The sequence below is a fragment of the Epinephelus moara genome, chromosome 8, assembly GCF_006386435.1.
Source record: "Epinephelus moara isolate mb chromosome 8, YSFRI_EMoa_1.0, whole genome shotgun sequence".
Classification (NCBI taxonomy): Eukaryota; Metazoa; Chordata; class Actinopteri; order Perciformes; family Serranidae; genus Epinephelus; species Epinephelus moara.
The window spans coordinates 7,620,255-7,643,494 of record NC_065513.1 but is presented as its reverse complement, the minus strand read 5'-3'; the positions used below and the strand labels follow the sequence as shown (position 1 = coordinate 7,643,494).

The window sequence follows — 23,240 nt, the reverse complement described above, 5'->3', positions numbered from 1 at the left end:
CTGTAGGCATACAGCCATGAGGTGGTCATTTTTGTTCATTTTATTCAAATGTAGTTCACAAGTAGGATGTTTGTGTATTTGATATAGGGACTGACACAGAAATCTAGTGGTCCAGAGGCATACCATGCTAAATAACTGGGATGCCCTTGGTTCCAGCTGGAGACCTTTTTGCTGCATGTCGTAACCTCTTGCTCCCCGTGTTTCCCCTCTGTGTTCATGCTGTCACTATCTAAAATAAACGATCTTTAAAGACATTGATCTGCATTACATTCATACCTGGAATCTTCAAATACAAGTTGGTAATGTTTGTCTCTGATAGCTTGCAGACATGCTGTACTGAGCAGGTACACATACCAAACAGGCCATTTGCAGGAATCCCTACCAAGTTGCCCTAGATGTATCAAAGTTAAACAGAAGAGAAACATTGAGGACAAAAAAAGCATACTTCCATGTGGTCAGTCTGAACATCTATTAACACAGGAGTTGGGTCAGGAGGAGTTTTGTATCCAAGTACACTGCAGTGTTGCTCTCTGGCAGCTCCAGATGCACTGTGGCCATGAAACTGTCAGTGTTTGGCTCGGCTCGTGGGACAGATTTAAGTCCAAATTTACCTCTCGTCTGCTCTAAACACATGGAGTCAAGATGCCAGTCTCTCTAGGTCTACCTGCAGACATCAAGCCAATCTGTCTTCTTTGAAAAATAACACATTTCCATCTGAGTTTTTGTCTCCTCACTCACAGTATTCATTTACTGGACATTTGTTAATTGAACTATAGTGTTTATTGGCAAAATACAAGTTGGATATTCTTCCAGTACCAGTGAGTGTATGCGATTATGCTGTAGCTCACATTAAAATTCAACCCATATTGACTTAAGTAATCCCACTCTTGAGAACCACTGCCTTTCTTCACAGTGGTTTTGGTCACAGAATGCAAACACAACAGCAAAAAGAGTATACTCTAAAACTTCACTAAAAGCCTATAGTCCCAATTAAACGCCCAGTCCCTTTTACTAGCCCGGCGTGGCTACACATTCTGACAAATAAAGGCCTGTCTAAATTAGAGGCCTGGTCTGGTTGCCAAGCAGTTCATTTTTATAGGAGTTCTTTGGATGCATAAAACCAGGTTGTTGGCTACCCACTTGAGCTAATGTTAGATAGCTGTATAGATCACACACACAAATATGAATGCTCAAACTTTTGTCAGTATAGACATGCTACGCACCATCAATCAATCATTCAGTTCACTTTACTGAAACCATGAGCACCGAAGAATAATTCATTTAGATTTACTGGCATGGTAAACAAGAGGGACAAAAAAAATAAGTGGAGACTCCCTACCTCTATAGCTGTCATAAAGTCAGAATATGTATCCATTCCTCAATTACCTGGTAAGTTATTTATGTTACTTAGGTTCATAAGGGTCCACTGATCAAAGAATCAAAAAGATTTTTCATAAAAATTAATCCAAGTTTCCTACTAGTTCAAATAAACATGTTGATTGTATTTTCCCATCTTTGCTGAGCAACATTTTTGTTTAAAAGGAATTAAAGGTCTGTCCCATATATAAGCTTGTTGAGTCCAGTGATATAAGCAAATATTAGCCCGGGCTATTAATACAAGTTTTACAGTAAAACATCATTAATGCCTCCACAAAAAATGCATGCCTGTTTACAAGGGATTTGACAATATATAGAATTTCAGAATATTACAGTAAGAAAATGTCCAGACGTTATTGTGGGACTGACAATCTGCCACGATATCACATGGTTATTTTTCTAATATAGCTGCGTTTTGTCTTCGCTTGTCAAAAATAGTCAGCGCTCAGCATTAACACTTGTCTGGGGCAAGTAAAGTGTGTGTTCCACGAGGTGGAATGCCTTATGCAGTCATTCAGTCGCTCAAGTGAAATATAAATGTGATGTCTAAGTAATGTTATCTGAAAATAAACTGTGTAATGTATCACTGAAGCGGAGCTTTTCCAGTTAAGCTGCATGCACAAGTCTGTCTCACCACCAAGTGTTAAACAGGACTGATGGGAAAAATGTGAAACACTGGACATTATACAGGTTAACTTTGGGATTGGCAATGTCATATACGACATAATGCTTTAATGACAGCAGCATTCATGTAATGTAGTAAACAAAGCTTACTATGCAAGCAGTGGATAGGTAATGCGCAATAACATATTATTGCCTTCACTAGATCTCAAACAAAAGCCAAGGACTGTGTATATTTAGAAACAGAGGAGAAAAGATAATGTTACTTTAGAGCCTCACTGCTTACTACTCAGAGGTTGTTATTGATGGTGTGCCAGCTCTGAGCTTAAACGCACTGTGCAATGGAATAACAAACAAGTGTCTTATTTTTGGCTTAGAATATTCCTCCAACCATCTAAAACTGTCCAAGTGCAGGCAATAAAATAATTGATAATTGATTTATTTTATTTTTTAAAAACTGAATATCAAGCTCTAATTGTTAGGGATGCACCGAATATTCGGTAACCGAATATATTCGGCCGAATATTGCAAAAAAACACACATTCGGTATTCGGTGGAATAAGTTAAAAGCAAGGCCGAATAATAGCGGCGTGTTTTGATAACGCAATCAAACAGCGTGCCGTGACGGGCGGAGTAAAATGTCGGCAGTGTGGTGATCCGTCCGTCACGGCACTTGCATTTGCGACTAAAAATAGTTTTGAGCGAGCAAAATAGGCTTAAATCATTCAGCACGCTGTACGAGCAGCCTACAGATTTCAACCAGCAGCAGAAACGAAAGGCGAATCCCACCGATTGTGGGTTGAACGGGGGTCACAGACACAGACAGTAATGCATTCCTGTCAAATACGGTGGCCATCGGCTTACCGGCGATGGAGTCGGCTCCAATAATATCCTCTTCTTGGCGTCATGACTGCCCAGAAGTACCTGAACAGCCGAGCCAGCCGAACACAGGTATGTGACGTGTCAGAGGAGAAACGAGCCGTTCACGGCCCACAAACCTCACCGCACTTTAGGGACTGTTCTTTACTTATGAAGGGACTTGTCAGGGGAGGAGGGTGGCTGGTTGATTCTTATTTTATTTATTTATTTTATTTTGATCCCCCCTATGTTAATCACTTATTGATGCTGTTTTTGAAGTATGAATAAGTCAATAAGTAATTTATTCCATTGAAATATCATTGATGTATTATAGAAAAGTGATTTATCTTTTTATAAATGACAAAAGGCACATCTGCCTCATTTTCGCTGTGGTATCGTGATACTACTCAGAACCATGATATTTTCATTGGTATCGTACAGTGGGTCCCAATTTTGGTACCGTGACAACACTAATCTGGAGGGGGTTCATCTGCAAAAACTAATGAAAAACTAAACAATGATATTCGGTACTCTGTATTCGGCCAAGCGTTTAATATTATTCAGCTTCGGCTTCGGCCACAAATTTTCATTTCGGTGTATCCCTACTAATTGTATTTTTTTTTTTTTTTTTTTTTTTTTGAGCAGGGAGACTCACAAAGAGAGGCTCAGACTCAACAAGAAAATGACAAATGTAAAATATTTGTTATTTAATAATACAGTTTTTCCTCAAGTGATCATTTTTTTCAATATTGTGATACGATATTACCACAATAAAAAAAGTCCACAATACGCTATGTATTGTGGACTTTTTTTTATTGTGGTAATATCGTACTGTGAGTTTTGGTATTGTTATGTCCCTACTCTTTACACTTAACTTTCACACACTTTACTCACCCTCATGCTGTATATAATATAGAGGCTGCTGTGTAGAGGGTTGGAGGTCATGGTCTGTGGCAGACCTTTCAACGCATTATCAGAACCCAGTCATGTATGACTGGAGTCTTGGTGGTGGAGTAGGGATGAAAATGACAAATGCAGTGATGAACTTGGTTTACAGGCAGAGGGGTGACAACCTGGTCTTTCACTGCACATACTCTGGAAAAAAAGGACACCTACAACTTAATATATATAGTACAGTAATTGCAGGGAAACACTTAAGTCTTGGTTAGTCAAGTGCTGTATGCTGTTGTGGAGATAGATGTGCAAAATATGATTACAGTTTTCTAAATCCGAAAGTCTTCCAAATATATATCTCGTGTATATCTTAACCATTGACTTCTGTTTTCAGTGACCACATGGTGTATCATTAAAGTTCTGCTCTCTCAGTGTGCTTCCCGCAATGAAACCCCGGTGACACAGTATTTCATAATGTGATTAGCTTGTTAGCAAATAAAATCATGGAGCGTTAATACAACTAAATGCCTGAAAAACCCTAAAACCCAAATGCATTGCACTGCACTGCTGAATACCTGGAGACTGAAATGTGACACTGGCAGGGTTGAAAGTTTAACTGCCTGATAATGCTTAGAGCTGAACCGCATTGCTTGGAAAGCTGGGAGCTAAACTGTAAGCTGAAAGCTGAAATTAATTACCTGAAACAAAGAAGAAATGCTTTGTATTAACAGCAGACAGATGACCTGCATTGCTAAATATTTGGAACAAGAAAAGCATGGCCCTAAAGATCTGACAGCTGAAATGTATTGCCTGAGAAAGGGGCTGAACACCAATGCATTGGAAAAGATATAATGAAAGCCAAGTAATTTTAATAGTTCAAAGTCTTGCGACCCAGTTTAAGTTTAAATGAAATCTGTAGATGACAGTATGCTGAAGAAGAACTTCAGAGAGTGGAGTGACTTTAAACAGAATTTATAGATTCCTAACAAACATAATTGTTCTTAAAGAGCTGAACAAAATGTGATATTTGAATTGTTTCTGTAGCTGAGAGCATGCAGTAGAAGTAGTCAACTGAAATACATATAGAAACGGAATAATAAAGGGAAAATAACATGAAGCAAAGTGTGAATGCTGAATGATGATGAGTTATATGTTGCAGGCAACAACTTGTGGGAGTGTGTAGGGTGAGAGTTACCTTGGTATGACTGATTTGACTGATGGACTTGTCTTCTCCATATCTTTGCTGTGATCTTTGCGGTAACATTTTGACATTACAACACTCTGTGAATGCAGATGTATGCTGTTAGTGCTGCTGACTCACTGTGGAGTTCCTCAGCAGTGATAGTGCATGGGTTTTCTTTATTCCCTGCTGTTAGTGAACTGCTGAGCTCCAGCTCATTCAGTGAGAAATGAATAATGAGCCCTTACTGTCGGTGTTTGATTCCACTGCCACGCCATGGTGCACTACTGCCACATTCACAGTGCCCACTGTATTTTTTTTTTTTTGGCAAATTTTCCCAATACATATTTAAAATACTTAAGCTATCACTGAATAAATCTTCATTTGTGGGTTGGTCTTCCCAGGCTTGCCAGGAGCTGGTTCAAAATGCACCAGCGAGACTTTTCACTGTTACCAAGAACAGAGACCTTATCTCCACTGCACTCCCTCTCTTCACTGGTCACCAGTTTGTATTCTACATTCAGACCCCTGAGATCCTCGGATCACTTACCTCACATCATTCCATGCCCCCAGTCAAAGAGTTGCCTTTATACAATGCGTGCATGCTTTCTGCATTTGAGCTCTGATGCTACACATGCAACTGGTAGAAGGCCCCGGGGCAGACCCAGAACACCCTGGAGGGATTATAGATCTCATCTGGCCTGGGAACGCCTTTGGATCCCCCAGGAGGACCTGGGGAGAGGAATGCCTGGGGTACTTACCTCAGCCTGTTGCCCCCAAGACCGGGACCAGGATAAACAAATGAAAATGGATGAATGGATTGTCAAAATTTGCTCATAGTTTTCAGATGTTAGTATTTCTTGTAAAGAAGATAGTAAGACATCACAATGAAAAATATGGATTATCTTCTATAGCACAAATTTAAAAGTCTGCCTTTTGAAGATAATCTTGAGATTACATACCTCAATATCCACCAGCTATAGGATAAGCTCTAAACCAAACCGCTGGTATAACATCATTGCAGATTTAATACAGAGTGGTTGTCCAGGATAACATGGTTAATTGCAACCTTGTCAGAAAAGATGCTTCTTTTGCTTCCTGTGTGTTATTCAGAGGACATGGTGCCTGGTTAAGAACAGGCTTCCAGGATCTCAAGCATCTTTCTGAGAGCATTACCAAACCTGAAAACAGCAGGACACCCTGAGTAGAGCATATATTGCTACCTGAAATGAAAGCACCTACATACACGGTCAAATTTGTTGTTACCCTTAGAGCTCATTGACATAATGCTCCATTCCTCCTAAAAAGTGATGAAATTAAAAGCTGTTTTGTCATGTGAACTTGTTAACCTTTGGTATGTTGTAGAATAAAGCAAAGAAGTTATGAAAAGAGATGAATTAATGGCCTGGACACATTTGTTGCTACCCCCAGGGTTCGAACTATGTGGGAGCCAGTGGGAGCTGAGCTCCCATAAAGAGGGCATTAGCTCCCATGAAAGCTGTGAAATCATACATCTGCGGGGGTCTCTAACAAAACATTAACAACCACTATTTTATCACAAATGAGTATTTTTCAGTGTAATTAGTATTTACTTTAGCGAGATAAATAACTAGTCCAAAATAAGGACATGTTTTCCTAAAGAACGACAATATTCTCCCGTGAATGACAGGCCTTTGGCTGCAGTTACAGCACCAAGACACCAAGGGGCACTGTAGGCCTATAGCCTATCTGTGTTGTTTTATGTGCTGTAGATGTGGTGAAATCAAAGACGGTGGATAAACCAGTATCTTTGGTGAAATAGAGCTCCGGTAGCTGACAACACACAATCCCGGCATGCAGCAGTCAAAATCAAAACAGCCATATTGGCAGGAAACTGCGTTGTTCAACTGACTGCCAAGCATAGGCCCGCAAACAGCTAACTCGTCTCTTCTTTGGGCTGTATTCATATAAAAGTGAACATGGTGGACAGCTGTTGTGCCCCGGGGTGTCAGAACAGTCGATACGTGAAGAGGAGAGCATTTTATCTAATTCCGAAACACCCCGAAAGACAGCGGAGGTGGATTACTGCCATAAAACGTGCACGAAGCGAGCAGAAGAAAACTGAGCGGTGGGAGCCCACAGGCAACGGATTCCGCTTGTGTAGTGATCACTTCATATCAGGTACAGAATCCGATGCTTGCTAACTTAAATGTTTATTTTACATGCTTTTATTGCGATTTCTAACCGTTTAATTTTCATAAAGGGCAAGTTTGACCTTTGAATTATGGTGTGGATTTTGCAGAGCTAGTAAAAGGATGTTGCTCACTCAATGAGCAGCGCAAAACAAACGTGCGATAAGAAAATTACTTACATTATTTTATTACCATTATATGTAAGGCCGCCAGATTGTATGTATTTGTACCCCTCCAGGCTCTTGTAGGCTTTCAGAGAATCTCCGGAGTAGGACGAGGGAGAGTTGATCAAGTAATTGTAGATGTCGGGATACTGCAATATTGGAAAATTGTCCGCTCTGGCTGTCTCAATACTCCTGAAAAGCACCCCGGGAGCATTGTAAGGGTCAGCTGTGATTAATCGGTCAAGTTTTGTGATATATCGCACAATTTCCGGGGCTTTAACGTGCGAAGTGAACTCTGATGACCTGAAATCAGCACTGGCGCCAGTCATTTTCACTCAAGGACTGCCAACATGGTGGTGTAAACAAACCGAGTCACGTGACGTCCGGAGCTCTATACGGCTGATTAAAATTTGTAAGTCCCATCGCTGTGTGGGCATGAATTGAGTTATTTTGCACTGTTATTTTGGAGACCCCCACAAAGCTCAGTTTATAGTTCGAACCCTGGCTACCCCGTATAAAGTAGGGGGTAAGAGGAAGATGATAAATGATTGGATTATAGTGATATTTCGAACTAATCAGGCTCTTTAATTAGTAATGCAATTCTCCAATGAAGTCATTCAGCCTATGTTAATGAAGAAAAGTAGTTACTGTGCTGTTTGGTATGATTGCATGCACCACACTCAACATGGGTCAGAGAAAGCAAAGTCGAGAGTTGTCTGAGGAGACCAGAACAAAACTATTAGACAAGCAGTGTAAAGGTAAAAGCTATGCAACCATCTTCATGCAGCGTGATGCTCCCATGACAACAGTTGCAAATATTATTAAGAAGTTTAAGGTCCGTGGAACTGGAGCCAACCTCACTGGGCGCAGCCGGAGAGCAAAATCAACCCCAGATTGAACAGAAGGAAAGTGTGAATGGTAGTAAAAGAACCAAGAATAACTGCCAAAGAGTTACAAGCTGAGATCCAAGGTCAAGGTGCATCAGCTTCTAATTGCACTAGTGCGCCCTTTGGAAGGCAACTCAGGAAGACTCCATTTTTAAAAGAAAAATATACAGAAGCGAGACTGAAAAATAAAAACTTAAGACATCCTGGGGCCAAATGTGCTCCCCAGTCAGCTCTCTCCTAATCACAGGTCGTGCACCCTCCGATAGGATAATGATCCAAAACACAGCTAAAAGCACCCAAGAATGGATAAGAACAAAACATCGGACCATTTTGAAGTGTCTGTCAGGGTCTTGAGCTGAATCCAATTGAACATCTTTAGAAGAGCTGAAACTTGCAGTCTGGAAAAAGGCACCCATTAAACCTTAGACAGCTGGAGCAGTTTGCCCAGACTACCTGTTACCAGGTGCACACGTTTCATTGATAGCTACAGAAAACGTTTGATTGCAGAGATTGCCTCAGAAGGTTGTGCAATAAAATGCTAGGTTAAGGATCCTGTCATTTTTGTCCCTGCCATTTTTAATTGTTTCATCATTTAAAATGATACCTATGTTCTTGTATGCTCACTTTTTGATTGTTCACATTGATACATTTCTGTTTAGTATGTATTTTTTCATCGAGTACAGACGTTTATTAAATTAAGAAATTTAAAGCTGTATAGCCCTTTTTCTTCTTTTTAAAAGAAGAAGCATAGGTGATACAAATATTTTAACATCAACAATGGCTCTGCTCTATTCAGGTGTCTCAGTAAGGGTTGGCAGTGTGACAGTGAACAATGAAAAATGTCAATGAGAAATCCGTTAAAGAAAATGCAGTTTCACCATCTCTGTTTTTGTGCATACACATTGTTCATGCATCTGTCCCAAGGACTAGAAACACTGATCCTGGCCACCCGAAGAATGTAATTCTGATATTTTCATCTCTAATCTCTGGTTTGATCACTACCAACTCATCACAAAATTCTTGGTCTTTAGCTTGTTAGAAGCTCAAGCTACCAGTGACCACCTCACAGTGTTGCTTTGGTTTCTCAACAGAGAAAGTGGATTTGTTGCAGCACTTCTCTCAGATGGTTGTCAACGGCACTGATGTGTCCCTACTGGTGGACAGTCAGATGTGTCCAACTCTCCAAATCGGCCTTTATGCCAGTTTAATGATGGCCACACAGCAGGCGTTCAGACCAAGGTACTATACTTTTTTTTTCTTTGCTAAATGTGTTTCAGCAGATACATTCTGCAAAGTCTGGGGAATTCTCTGCTTTCTGTCTGAGAGTGGGACAAAAAGATGGATATCACTCTCATATCTGTGTGTTCAGTACAGAGCTGGAGTTAATGTGGTTAGCCTAGCTTAGCATAAAGACTGGAAGTAGGGGGACACAGCCAGTCTGGCTCTCTTGGCTCTGGCTGTGTTGTTCTTTTTTTGACATTAATGTACAACAACATTGGGTAACACTTTACTTAAAGTTATCTACATAACTATGACATGACACTGTCATGAACTTGTCATAAACATTATGGACATGTCATAAACGTTTATGACTGCTGTCATTAAGTGTCATTCGGTTTTTGTAATGACAAGTTGACATTGTTTGGGTTGTCCTGATTATGACAACTTGACATTAGTTAAAGTGACATTACCAGAAGATGTCTTTGTCATGACACGTTGACATTAAATTTGTTTGGGATGTCCTTATTATGACAACTTGACATTAACCAGTATGACATTACCAGACGATGTCTTTGTCATGACAATAATAATCATTATGTCAACTTGTCATAAACACAAAAAGAGGTGCATTTCTTGTTGATGTCAAGTTGTCATGACAAAGACTACTAGTAATGTCACTTTGATTAATGTCAACTTGTCATTACAAAAACCAAATGACACTTAATGACAGCAGTCATGAACGTTTATGACATGTACATAATGTTTATGACAAGTTCATTCAAGGTCATGTCACTCTTATGTAGATACCTTCAAGTAAAGTGTTACCCAACATTGTTGTTTCGACTTGAAACTATTTTCTTTCAGGAGACTAATGGATTTATTGTTAAATCGCTATTTTTTTTAATTTTTTAAATCTGGTAATTGTTAAAGTATTTGTGAAGCAAAAATGCCTGAATGTGATAGTTTCAGCTTGTCAAATGTGACCATTTGCAGCATTACCTTGTCGTACACTATAGTAGAGGGAATATTTTGGGTCTGCTGGTCGGATAAAAGGAGCAATTTAAAGAAGTCACCTGAGAAATATCTGATGTATTATACACCAAGTGATTAAGTAAGTAATCACATTAATTGGCAAGATAATTAACAATGAAAATAATAGTTAGTTGCAGCCCTCTATATGTTGATAGGTGGTTTCTGAGGAGAGCCAGGCAAGCTGATTCCCCTTGCTTCCAGTTCTTATACTAAGCGTGGCTAACAGGCATCCTGACTCCAGCTCAATACTTACAACACAGATGCAGATTGATAGAAAGAGAATAAGCCTATTTCCAAAAATATTGAACTTCTTATTTATGAGACATATGAAGCTATGGTATCCGTTAATTTAAGTCTCTAAATTACTTTTTTTTTTTAAAAACGGCACTGTATATTTTCCCACAACTTTATATGTCGTTGTATGTATGTCTTTGTATTTACAGGCATATGTGTCACCACAGTGCTTCTTTAAATGTGTGTATGTGAGTGTACATGTTTTTCTGACTGTGTGTATCTTTCCTTTAGGTTTTCTGATGAGTTTAGTGTGCTGATGGAGTTGCGCAGCTCTCAGAAGGAGGAGAGCAGTGTGGTGACTCTGTTAAACTCCCAGCATCACATCCACCTGCAGCTCCGCCTCGGCCCACAGTCCCTCACCTTCATCTCCACCCAACACAGAGAATACGAGTACATCTGACCACCAGCTAAACACTGACTCCTCTACTGTACTATGATGAATTATTGCATGTGCACACTGTATGACTGAATATAGTTAACCAGCTAAATCAGGATCCTGGTCAGCCTTGTTGTGTCATTTGTAGAGTCACAGGTTGCCTGGATTGCATATTTAATTAAGTAAAAGTGGACATTAAGAAATTAACATAAAGCAAAAATCTGGTATCATACATGTTCCCAAATCTCAGAAATTATGATAGGTAGTATAAAGTCATCATAACCAGAGGAAACAATGACCAAAAGTTTAGTAAGAGCCCTCACTGATTGCTGAATGTCTCCTTTCTTTGACTTTTTCTCTCCTGCCTCAATCAAATCTAGGTTCACTGTGGAGTCTTTGTGTGATGGTCGCTGGCACCATGTATCTCTGGGTGTCTCCCAGCTCTGGCTGGAGGTTTATGTGGACTGTTCTCTAGTGGAGAGGGTGAACTGGGCCTATCCTTGGCAGGGCATCTCCACTGATGGCGTGCTGATGATCGGAGGCAGCCTGGAGGGCTTTGAGATGCCATTTGAAGTATGGAAATATATTTCTTGTTCATGCAACAGCTGCACCACACATTGTAGTGTTTGCTTAGTCCTAACCCATAGTTTTTGCAGAAGAATTAGTTTCACAGATTTTCCCTGCCACATGGTGTCAGTGGAGAAAGCTTGATTGTGTTCCTTGTAACTTAAGTGTATGTAAGTCACTTTAGAAAGATGGATCACCCTTTGTGTTATTTTCTGTAAGTTATCCAGATGCAGGAAGGATCAAGTCTTGCTAAAGAACACATTTGACATAACAAATTGTGCAAACACCAGCAGAGTAATATTCAAATGAGAAACTGTCAAAGGTGGGAGAGGTGTTCTAAAGATGTACTTTAGTAAAAGTAGCAATACAAAAGTCCTGCCCAGTACATGGCTGGACCATGTATGAAAAGCCAGAGAGCTTTTTTAGGGCTTTTGGGAACTGGCAGTGCTCACTCAGTTACAGACTTCTGCTCTTAAGGCCCAGACACACCAAACCGACAGAGAACCAGTGGCGACACAGGCTCCCTGCTGCGTCACCTGACGTCAATGTGTCTCGGCCAAAAAGTAACACATGAACACACCACAAAGACTACAGCAGAAAGCCACTCAACACATAGATTCTGTGCTGTTACGAGAGGAAATAACTCTTCACACCAACAGATGGCGGTAGTCTGTATTCATCACTCAATGAGGGAAACTGGAAGACCATCTTGACGCAAGTTAGTCAGTTGCACATTAACAACACAATGCAGTGTTGACAGACAAAGTATATTTACCATGCGCCAGTGAGCAATAACACAAACCATCAGGAAATGTTTCTGCTAAAGAACTCAGTGAAAAATTATCTAATGTAATAAGTTTATTTTGATCCTAAACAGGCACATACATAGATGACCCCAGGTGGTGCTGAAGCACCTGCCCTCTGTCTAGATTAGTGACCTCTTTTCAAGACATGTTTTTTTATTCTTTTTTTTTAAAATAATGTTATATTTTAGTTTTTAAATTTGGCTCATGGCATCAGTTCTTAGTTAAAAGTTTGTTGTATGTCTGGCAACTGCATTTGAGTAGAGCCTCTGCCCTTCCTCTTTAACATGGACAGCCAGGTGAAAGTAGTGTTGCCCAAAGGCTCCACATTGTTTGAAATCAAGTCACTATAAAAACATTTTAATACAGCCAGTCTAATTTAGGCAATAACCCACCATTAGCAACAAGTTAGCTAGCTTGGCATGAAACCACACTGTCTCCCTTCAGATTAAATGTCACCAACTGCCAGGTGTGAGCCAACTTGCCTTCCCACTTCTGTGCGTTTTTTTTAATCCAAATATCAACCTGAAATAATATTTTTTTGTCTCCTACTTTGCATCTCTGATAATTAATTTAAACAAAAATGACATGCAGTTTGGGGCTGTGCTGCGTCAAGAGCACAGAGGAGGAGTGCAGGGCTGCTTGTTTCTGTTCTCTGGGATTCTTAATATTTAAATCTTATTTAAATGATTATAACAGTTAGCATGTGGCAGTGCCAAAAAGAAAGGAGGAGAAGAACAAATTAAGAAGCGGACAGGAAAAGATTGGAGAATGAGGAGAGGAGAGGAGAGGAGAGGAGAGGAGAGGAGAGGAGAGGAGAGGAGAGGAGAGCATACTTAGCCTGATTGTTGCAGCTGAACATAGGTCCACAGTGTAGTTTAGAGGTTAGATTGGTTGGTTTATTATTCATTGATTCAGAGAACAGTTTTACTATTTTGTGTAAAGGTTTGTTGATTGTGATGATTATTTTTTTATAGTGCAATAAAGTGTGCACAATGTGGCATTATTAGACACCTCGTATGTAAGCTTGACAGACATTTCCGATGCTCAATCCTGTGCATCATCCACTGTATAAACTCATCATAGGTTTTCTGTATAAAACCTTAATTTAAGAGGTGACTAAGGCTGCAAGATACATGTAGTGGAGTTTCTGTCTGAAATGTAGTAGAGTTAAAGGATAAAGTTCAGAAGCATAAAATGGAAATACAAGCACCTCAAAATGAAATGTAGAACTTGAATGGGTGTACTTTGTTACTTCCACTTGTCATTTTTGGTAAAACTCATCATGCCTGATCTGCCACAATGAACCCTTTTAAGGTATTTATTTTTAACATGAGGGATATTTAATCTGTGCTTTAGAAGAATTCAAGAGTTCAAGAGTGTATTGCAACTGTTGGTTTGCAGTTGGAAACTCACTGGTACCATGAACTTTTCATGTGTGGCAGTGAAAGAGTCTGCATTAAGTAATTTGACCTGAAATCGCTGTGAGTGAGACCTAATTGAACCCAGAACAAGCAATTCTAATTGCTGTGTGTTCACTGACTGACAGTCTGAATGCCATCCTCTGTGTGCCACACTGCCACAGCTGTGAGACTTGAAGTTATTGTCACAGGAAAGGCATGGAAAGATTCCAGCAGCAGTGACTTTGCACAGGCACTGATGTAGACCTCAGCTGACCCTCCTGACCTCGTCTTAAGTTTCAAGTAGAGAGAAAAGTCTGCGTGGTGAGAGGAGTCTTAAAGCTTCCTGTGGTTTACCTATGGATAACCCCTGACCTTTTCTTCCTATTGATGTCTTTAGGGTGCTGTGAGACAGATGACCTTTGTGATGGGGGATTCAGATGCTGCCAGACACCACTGTACTCTCCATCAGCCTGTCTGCAACATACCAACCTCCAATGCACTCTGGGTAGGAGAGTTAGAGCAAAGAGAGAGAGTTTTTTTCTTTTCTTCTCTTTAATGTTTTGAGGTTTTTTCAACCATGAAGTTGTGTTTACTCATCATGGGGAGTAGCACTCGGAACAGTTGTAGAATGTCCTCTGTGGTTCTGGCCAAGCTTTGCCAAGTCTTAAATAACCCTGATGATGTCATAGACGACCACAAGTTTATAAAAAGCCTGCGTTAGGAACTGGGTGCATGGAGTTTGAAAGACATGGGCATTTGTGTAACAACACATACTATTGGTTGCATTGTGGGAAATGTAGGATCCAGTGTTTCAGAAGTCTATCACTAACTATTATTTTTTTATGCCTTAATATCAATGGAAACGTTTGCTACTCAAATACCTTAATAGGTCATTCAGACACAATGGCTATCACACAGACAGACAAACAAACAAACTGCAGAATTAATGTTTTCCTTTTGTTTACTTAAATGTATTAATTTTAGTCACTGTATTGAGTTATGTAAACATGCACAGAGCTCAACAGCAGCAAAAGGAATTAAACAACACTTGTATTCACTTACACAGTTGATACAGTCACAAATTAATAAATCACATTTTTAAATTGATGTAAAGACACTTTTACGGGGCGTCGGTGGCTTAGTGGTAGAGCAGGCGCCCCATGTACAAGGCTGTTGCCGCAGCGGCTAGGGTTCGAATCCAGCCTGTGGCCCTTTGCTGCATGTCATCCCCCCTCTCTCTCCCCCTTCACGCTTACCTGTCCTGTCCATTAAAGGCAAAATGGCCAAAAAAATATCTTTTACAGCACCTGAAAACATTGTTCCAGATATTAGAATATCTGGTAATCATTTCAGAGTTATAGCATGTTTGAATGTTATTTTATTTTATTTTTTTATTATTATTATTTTTAATTTAGACCTACAGTGCAGACCACAATGCAGATCTACAGGTATTTTTCAGAGTCTGCTTGCAGATAAAGTAACATTAGCCTCCTTACTGTCTTCCTTAGCATTTAACACGAAATTCCACTTATACACAACTTAGGTCTTAATTTTGTAGTTTCGGCCATCATTCCTACAAGTAAGACGGACAGTATTCTTACAGATAAATTGCTGAGAGCACGGCATGAGTTCCAAGGTTTGTTCACTTTAATTTTGACCTTCAAATAATTGTTTAGATAATCTGGACTGTTGGCTTGTTTACAACCTGTCAGATCACCTGCCTGCTTGTTTGCTGTACCATCGGACTTCCTCTTGTCAATGACATGCAAATAACAAAAATAAGAGACAAGTTGTAATAAACTGGAATTTCTTTTAACTGTGTAAGGATGACAAATCAGGTATATGCAATGCTGGCATAATAAAGTTAACTTGCAGCTTTAGCCAGTAAACCTCAGTTTTATCTAATAAGGTAAAGTTTTCAGTCTGTTGATCTCACTTCTCATATGTCCACTGGACTGAAAAAGCAATTCAATATATTATTCTAGTAGGCCACCAAAAGTTTAATTTGTATTTTCAATATTAATGATTTGAATAATAAAAAAAACAATACTTGGCACTGTGTGATGATACGATATTGCCACACAAAAATATTGCAATACAATGCTGTATTGATTTTTTTCCCCCAACCCTGCTACTGGACCATTTAGTGTAATATTTTGTGTACACACATATGACTGTATGCTCAAAGATCTCTCGTGGTTGCGGAGATTAACAATTTTTGAAAAGCTGTTTTACTGTGATATACTGTCCTTAATTGCTGACTTCTCACTCCTCTTCACCAGCTGGTATGGACCTCAAGTTTTCCAGAAATCTTCTCACCTAAAAACAACAAGCCTTACCATCTGTTGCAGGCCACATTTTGGCCTTAATCGTGGCTCAAAAACTGACATCCACAAAAACGTTTGGTCTCAATTTGAGCTGGAGCATCTGCAGATTGATTCCACACCCTATGTGTTATGATCCACTAAAGTTAGGCATGATAAGAGATGAAGTAGTCCCTGTTTTTGTTATCTTCACTGCCATCTTTGTAAGGGAAACAGGAGGGACAATTCCACTGGGTGCAGCTTGGCTGCAACCTGCTTTTGTTCCATCCACCACATGGTGTCATACCACAATCGGAGTGTTTCAGAAGTGGAGCATTTTGCCTGCCTGTTTTTGTACATTTGCAGATAGACTTTGCTGATTTGGTCATTTTTCTTTAATATTTGTGCTTCTACCATATGTAGATAAAATTTTTAAACCTATTTTAATTGTGAGTTTTGTTATTATTTCCTATTTTGTTGTCCTTTAGCCTACAGACAGAGTTAATAATGTTAAAAGTCCAGGTATGAACAACATGGATCAAACATTTGTGGCTGTGTTTTAGTTCACACAAGATCATTCTAGTCAAAGAAAACTTCATTTCCATTTGCAGTATTATATTTGGTGGAATGGCTCTGTTTTGGGGCCTCTCTGCCTTCCCTAAGCCTATGCAGAAAGCCTAAGGCGGAGAGAGCACGCCTTTCTGCCCTTCCATGTGCATATTTGGAAAGCCTAAGGCAGTGAGAGCAGCAGCAAAGACCCCCCCCTGAACAAAACAGAGCAAGCGTCAATGACAAAAAGAAATGATATTGATAAGTCAGACACAACATAAGAAGGAGGAGCTGGGGTGGAGATGGGGAAGCAGCAACAGGAGGCAGGCCAAAGCAGTTTAAGTAAGGCGCCTTGAATGAGATTTGCCAATTGGCTGCATAGAAAGTAATCAGGTGATCTATTCGCTGACTCCCTTCCGTCAATGAACTGATGGATCAATTCACTGATGGAAGGGAATGGTCCATCAATTGATTGGACTGTTTGAGATCAGCTGATGTAGCTGGGATGTGAACTGAGCTTATCGTGTCCTGCCTGAACTAACGCTATGCTCAATTTGTTAAAAATACATTTATCTTCATAATAAAATTGTATCTATGCTTTGCATAAAATGCGCATTAGCAGGAGAGTTCGATCTGCTCTGTGCAATGCACTGCAGCTCTGTCACAAATAGATGTGTGTATTTTTATTCGCTTCTGGGATGCTTCTGAAACACTCTGCGGCATGTCTGCTGGAATTAGAAGAAGAGAGATCTGCACTCTACTAAGTGCATTTGTCTGAAGATGATTGATGCTCAGTTATGCACAGTTTAATCTACCACATATCCTTTATACTTTACTCAATAAAGCCAAATGCTGAGTCTTTCATTTACATTCACACTTTTTATTCTGTTGTCTCATTTAGAACATGCATCCTGGCACCAGGCCCCAGCAGTTGTCTAACAGTGCAGAGGGATCTGCAGATAAGGAGTCCATACATCTGGTGAGTCCACAGTAAGGCGCTTGTGCACTGTTGACAAGTAGATGATGAAATGCACTGTTTTCATTCACATTGCATAGACAGTGATTTAGGTTCCTGTCTGAGTGATGGTTCATGTGGGGAAAGTGGTGCTGTGTTGCGGACTTCTTGTGCTTCTACAGTTCTTCTCTTACTACAAGCTTTTGTATAATGGCTCTAACACAGTGAGGGCATAGAAGTGAGTAGTGACTAATGGAGGTAACAATGAATGAATGGCCGTAAGTGTTTTCTGGGAAGTTAATTATAACAAAAGTAAAACATATTTTAGTGATTTGTAGTTTGTCCTATAGCTCTGACTTTAAATTTCCTAATGGGGAAGGGCGGTATTTCATCAGGAGCATGGAAGCAAGGCTCGTATTAGCGCTCTCTACATCACAGCAGCATGTCATGTGTGTGTGCACGTGCAAATGCTGAAGGATGTGTTGGCTCTGATAAACAGCCCCTCGGGGAGGATTATGGTTTGGCCCTGTGTTCATTCATTACCGCCTCTTCTAGCTGCATCCAGTGCTGCCACTATCCACCCTCAAATGATATTTGCCAACTTTCCACACTAACAGAAGATGTACTTTTCAGGGTGGTGAGAGCCTAAAGGTTAGTGGTTCAGATGGCTGTGTGGGTTGGGAAAATCGGCCTGGAGAAAGTGGATGATTAAAGATCTGCTTGCATGGATCTATTTTTTGCCTTCACTTCATCTCATACTCTCTTTAGAACATGCTTCATCCAGAGGAGTGTATTCTTGAATTTTGAAATGATGGTGATGCTGATGGTGGGGGAAAATAGTGGTTCTTCCACACTGATGTCAAACTGTCATTCCCATCAAATACAAGTCAACAAAACCTATTCTGATAGTGTCTTTCCCCCCATTTTGTACAGGTCATTGTTGACACTGTTTACTATGGTTGGGCAGTATGACAATGTAAACTGTGACATAGAGTTGGGACTATGGACGATGCCATTGTCGATTCCTGTAAATATCACAGGTTCCGACACGCAGGTCAAAAAGGGACAAAGCAGTCTTCTGTGTAAGTTATTAATACTTTGTCCAACAGAAACATTGCATGCAATAGGCTACCTTACCCCTTCTCAAATTAACACTGATTTCATAAAATGTCAAACTATTCCTTTAACTTAAGTAAATACTCTGCTTAACTTCTTTTAAATGTGTGGCCCTTTACAGTAGTCAGTATTTAAAGTCTTATTGCTTTAGGAAAAGGTCAGGATACTACCTAAATAATACATCTGCTGGAAACCATGAATATTGATGAAGAGCCATACCTGGTGGTGGTGATGGTTTGCTTGCAAACAGTACTGACTATAACTTGACAGCACTAAAAATGGATATTTGCATTAATTAAACCTCCAGGGAAAACTTTGCATTCATTACTCAATTTTCAACATTCACATGAAGCAGCTGCCTTTTCATTAGCTGAATGGCCTCATTGTTGGATGCCAGGCCGAAATATAAGAAGACTTAAATGCAATGAATGAAAGCAGCACATTGCGACTGTAAAATCCCTTCTGAGTTTGTCAATGAAATCAATTTCCACAAGCTCTGTCACGAAGGTGAGGGTACACGACCTCTGTTAGGCTATATCAGTGTCTGTGGTGTTGATTTGTAGTTTTACACTATTGAGACTTGTGTTAGTGCCCCTGGGCTTCAACCCAACTGTTTAGAGGTCAGTCAGAGTGTGACAAATACATTGTCACAAGCTCTTTCAGCCCACAGCATGATTCCTGTAACAGCCCAATACAGCCCTGAGCCCTCAAGACCAACAGAAATGCAGGGTACTACAGTGGTTTAGAAATCCCCAAAGAATGGAAAATGATTGAAAATCTTTCAGCTCAGGGAAAAGTTTGACTCTTTATGATGTCCAGTATGTACCAAGTCAGCCTGTTGAATGTTGGAGTGCTCATTAATCCCTTAAGGCCCATTTATGCTCCCTTTACGTACGACAATGTATACGTCCGTTTCAAACGATGTTATTGTCACTGCCCACATACTTCCATGCATCCTTTACGTTGGCATGGATGTTAACCAATATATCCACCAGGGGGCAGCCCAGAGTCAAAAGTTTATGACAACAAACTCAAAAACAAACATGGCAACTGTGGAGGAGATATTGATAATGTACCTCTTGCATAAAAGACAAAAACAGAGGGACCTAAGGGGGAGGACACTAGAGAGGGGAGAGGGAGAAATATAACAACAAAAGATGAAATGGGAAAAACCTGTCTCCCTCTTTTATTTTATTTTCAGCATTTCAGGCGAAAAAGTTCTGCCATTGTTATTTCTTCTTTGTGTCTCACTAGAGCTACGTATCGGGTAGTGACAGCAACACTGCCCCCACAGTTTCCGGTGGTACTGCTCCGTTTGGCCCGTATCCGTAAGCTTTATGGAAACGTGCAGAAATACGGACAAAATGAACGCGGAGCACGGACAGAAGGCTCCGTCCGTATCCGGATCCGTATTTAACCATTGAGCATAAATGGGCCTTTAATCTCCCCCTTGCTATTATGATAGGGTACTGCCAAGCTGCAGCCTCCAGGGCTGAAAAATGAAACCAACATTGGAGTGCCAAAAACTGCAGTTCCTTGAACGGCCACTTGAGGTTAGCTTCCATAGTGAGTCAATCCCTGTAGACCCCTGTGTTAAAATACCCAACTCTACAGCAGAAATAAACATATTTACAGCCTGGTACAAAAAACGTTTTTTTTTTTTTGTGTCTATAGCTAACTTCCTGTCGGCTGTGTGCCGATAGTGTCCTCGGGCTCTCAGTCAGATTCACCCCTTGCTCCTCTACAGCTCCAGTCTCTCACCCAAATATGGTCATGAGCAGTGTTCGGTAAGGGTTACTTTAAAAGTAATCAAAGTACGTTACTGCGCTACTTTTTAAAAAAGTAACCAGTTACTTTACTGCGTTACTCCCTGAGTAAAGTAACTCAATTACTTTAAAAGTACTTCCAACATTACTCCCTGAGAAAAGTAACTCAAGCACTTTTAAAGTACTTTTGAGTATTCTACATTTCCTATTGGGCAATGGACCACAGGGCGCTAAGCCTACATTTTTTTGTCTCCAAAATTAAAGTTATGGACCACTTGCCCTTCACTGAGATCCAATTCTCCCATCACAGCCGTCACTTTGACCAGTAGAAACACAGAACGATCTGCTGCCGTAGACAACTGTATGACAACAACACCCCAGCGTTTTTAATATTTCCTCTAGGGATGTTACCACACAGAGTAAAAGGGGGAAATGATGGTGTGAAACAGCAGAGGCACTTTGTCAACCCGCTGAGTTAACGTTACTGTCATTAGCATCAAGCTAGCAAACAATGGTACATCCTCACGGTCGGACATAAAGTAATAACATTAACAAATAGCGGCGGGGCTTTTACTCACCACAACTGCAGAGGCTCCCAGCTTCATTTGAAACAAACTACATTATAGACGGTCCGTTATTTATTAATCCCTCTGTGTGTTTATATATTTACTTTTTATCCGCTCCGTTGTCTTTGTAAAGTTAACATATCGCACCGTCATTTCAAACTCAACACTTGTTTCAAATTAAAAGCCCCGTATAACCTCGGCTGAGAGAATACCTCCATTTTCTAAATAGACTTTTATTCTGAAACATTTGTCACAACTTCCTGTGGAAGATGCAGTAGCTTGATAGTTTACGTATGGCGCTTCAAATGTAGCTCCTGCCACCTGCTGACGCTTTTAGGTGACTAGAACAACATGTCGGCTGGCACATGAACAGACACAGTGACTCAAATAATAATAAAAGTAATAAAATAGGACAAGAATAACCCGATGACATCACACACGCTGTGAAAGACGACCGGGGATAATTGGTGAGTACCAGCGTGTAGCGTGTACCAGGCATAATGCAAGTCCTGAGTCTGAAATATGTCTGTCAGCGAGTCCTACTCCATCTATTTAGACTCCACCATAGACAATGGCAGCATTTCTCTGACCACGTAGCGAGCCACAAGCTCCGTGGCTTCTTTCAGACTGATAGGTTTAATGTTATCTCCGTTATTAGAACCAAACGACAGCCGTTGCTGTTTCGGAGCTTAAGTAAATGTACTTAAGTATTTGATTACTCAAACAGAAAACTAACGCGTTAAGTTACTCATTACTGCGTTACTTTGTAACGCGTTATACCCAACTCTGGTCATGAGATGCTGAATTTGTGCATTAAAATTAATATTTTATCTTTATTAATGTAAACTTACACATGATGTCTGGTAATGCATTGAAGAGAAGTTTTGTGTACTTGTGCATTAGAGATGCAAATCTTGCGGATATATCCGTGGTGGGTGGGCCAATAAAAATTAACATTCTAATTAATTTCGGGTGGATTGCGGGTGGACCGTGCCCTCCGTAAAACAGGGCACAAGAGGACTTGACTTACTTCAGAGACTTTTATTATTGCAACAGAGCAAACAATATTAGGCTAGAGTAATTTTTACATCAGAAATGTGACCACATTCGAAAGTAGCCTATAATCTTTTCATTGTTTATGTCAAGAAAATGTGCCTATATGAAAAGTGAATGAGCACGAACGGCTGGACTTAATTTAAATGTAAATATGATAACTTAATGTTTGGCGCGGGTTGGGTGCGGGTCTCTAAATTTTAGAAGATAATTATGTCGGGTGGGTGGATGATTGATGAGTGCACGAGGATTCGGGTGCACTCAAACGCCATTCGCGCATCTCTACTGTGCATACTATAACAGGGTGTTGCAGAGAAACTGACACCATATTTTGCAAAAAGCATCAAAACTCAAAAGGGTGATATATATACATGTATTGGTGCGCAGATCACTACTAGGTGGATGAGAGCAGTGAGACTGAAAAACAATACATCAGAAGGCCTTAAAACCATAAGAATGAACTAAAAGAGGCTAAATCCTGTGTGGAGCTGAGAGGAACTGTATAGTCAGTTGATGACAGCTCTCAATAAGTTCATGATCATTTGCTCTGTTGTTAATATGAAAAACAAGTGCAGCTTAAAACAGTTAATTTGCAATGTGGACAAATTTGGCACTATGACCTCAAGGAATGTTTGGATGAGCAACTCATCATTTTGCTTGTATCTGTGAGCACATACACATGAGGCCTTTACTATGAGGCCAGCTCAACTTACTCAGGATATATTTTCATTATCTGGCTTGACTAATCCTAATATTGTCCGTCTGGATGACCAGCACTACAAAGCTGGTTGTTAGTTCAGTCAACTCTGGGTTTTCCTATCCAGCCACAAGTGAAACATTGAAAATACTATCCAAAAATCCACCGTTGGCCAAGACTTAAATTAGAGTAGGTATCACTAGGCTATATCTGACATTAGTATAGAGTATTTAAAGGGCCAGTGTGTAAAATGGGTTGAAAACCGTTGAAAACAGTGACATCAGTGGTCAAATTCTAGATTGCAGGGCTCACTCGCTCACCCCTCCCGTCGGGTAAATGACGGTGGCCTCGTAGGGACAAAAAGCCTTGCGCAGACACGAGTTTTTC

The 23,240-nt window shown here is 40.2% G+C and overlaps 1 protein-coding gene across 1 annotated transcript in view; it reads left to right on the top strand.

Annotated features, from left to right (window-relative positions):
* LOC126394184 (collagen alpha-1(I) chain-like) overlaps positions 1 to 23,240 on the top strand; it is a 102,497-nt gene that overhangs the window by 15,086 nt on the left and 64,171 nt on the right. Inside the window, exons 2-6 of the mRNA XM_050050874.1 lie at positions 9,244 to 9,391; positions 10,931 to 11,089; positions 11,456 to 11,648; positions 14,246 to 14,353; positions 17,602 to 17,679. Of these exons, the coding sequence (XP_049906831.1) occupies positions 9,244 to 9,391; positions 10,931 to 11,089; positions 11,456 to 11,648; positions 14,246 to 14,353; positions 17,602 to 17,679 (686 nt within the window). The remainder of the gene's footprint in view (positions 1 to 9,243; positions 9,392 to 10,930; positions 11,090 to 11,455; positions 11,649 to 14,245; positions 14,354 to 17,601; positions 17,680 to 23,240) is intronic.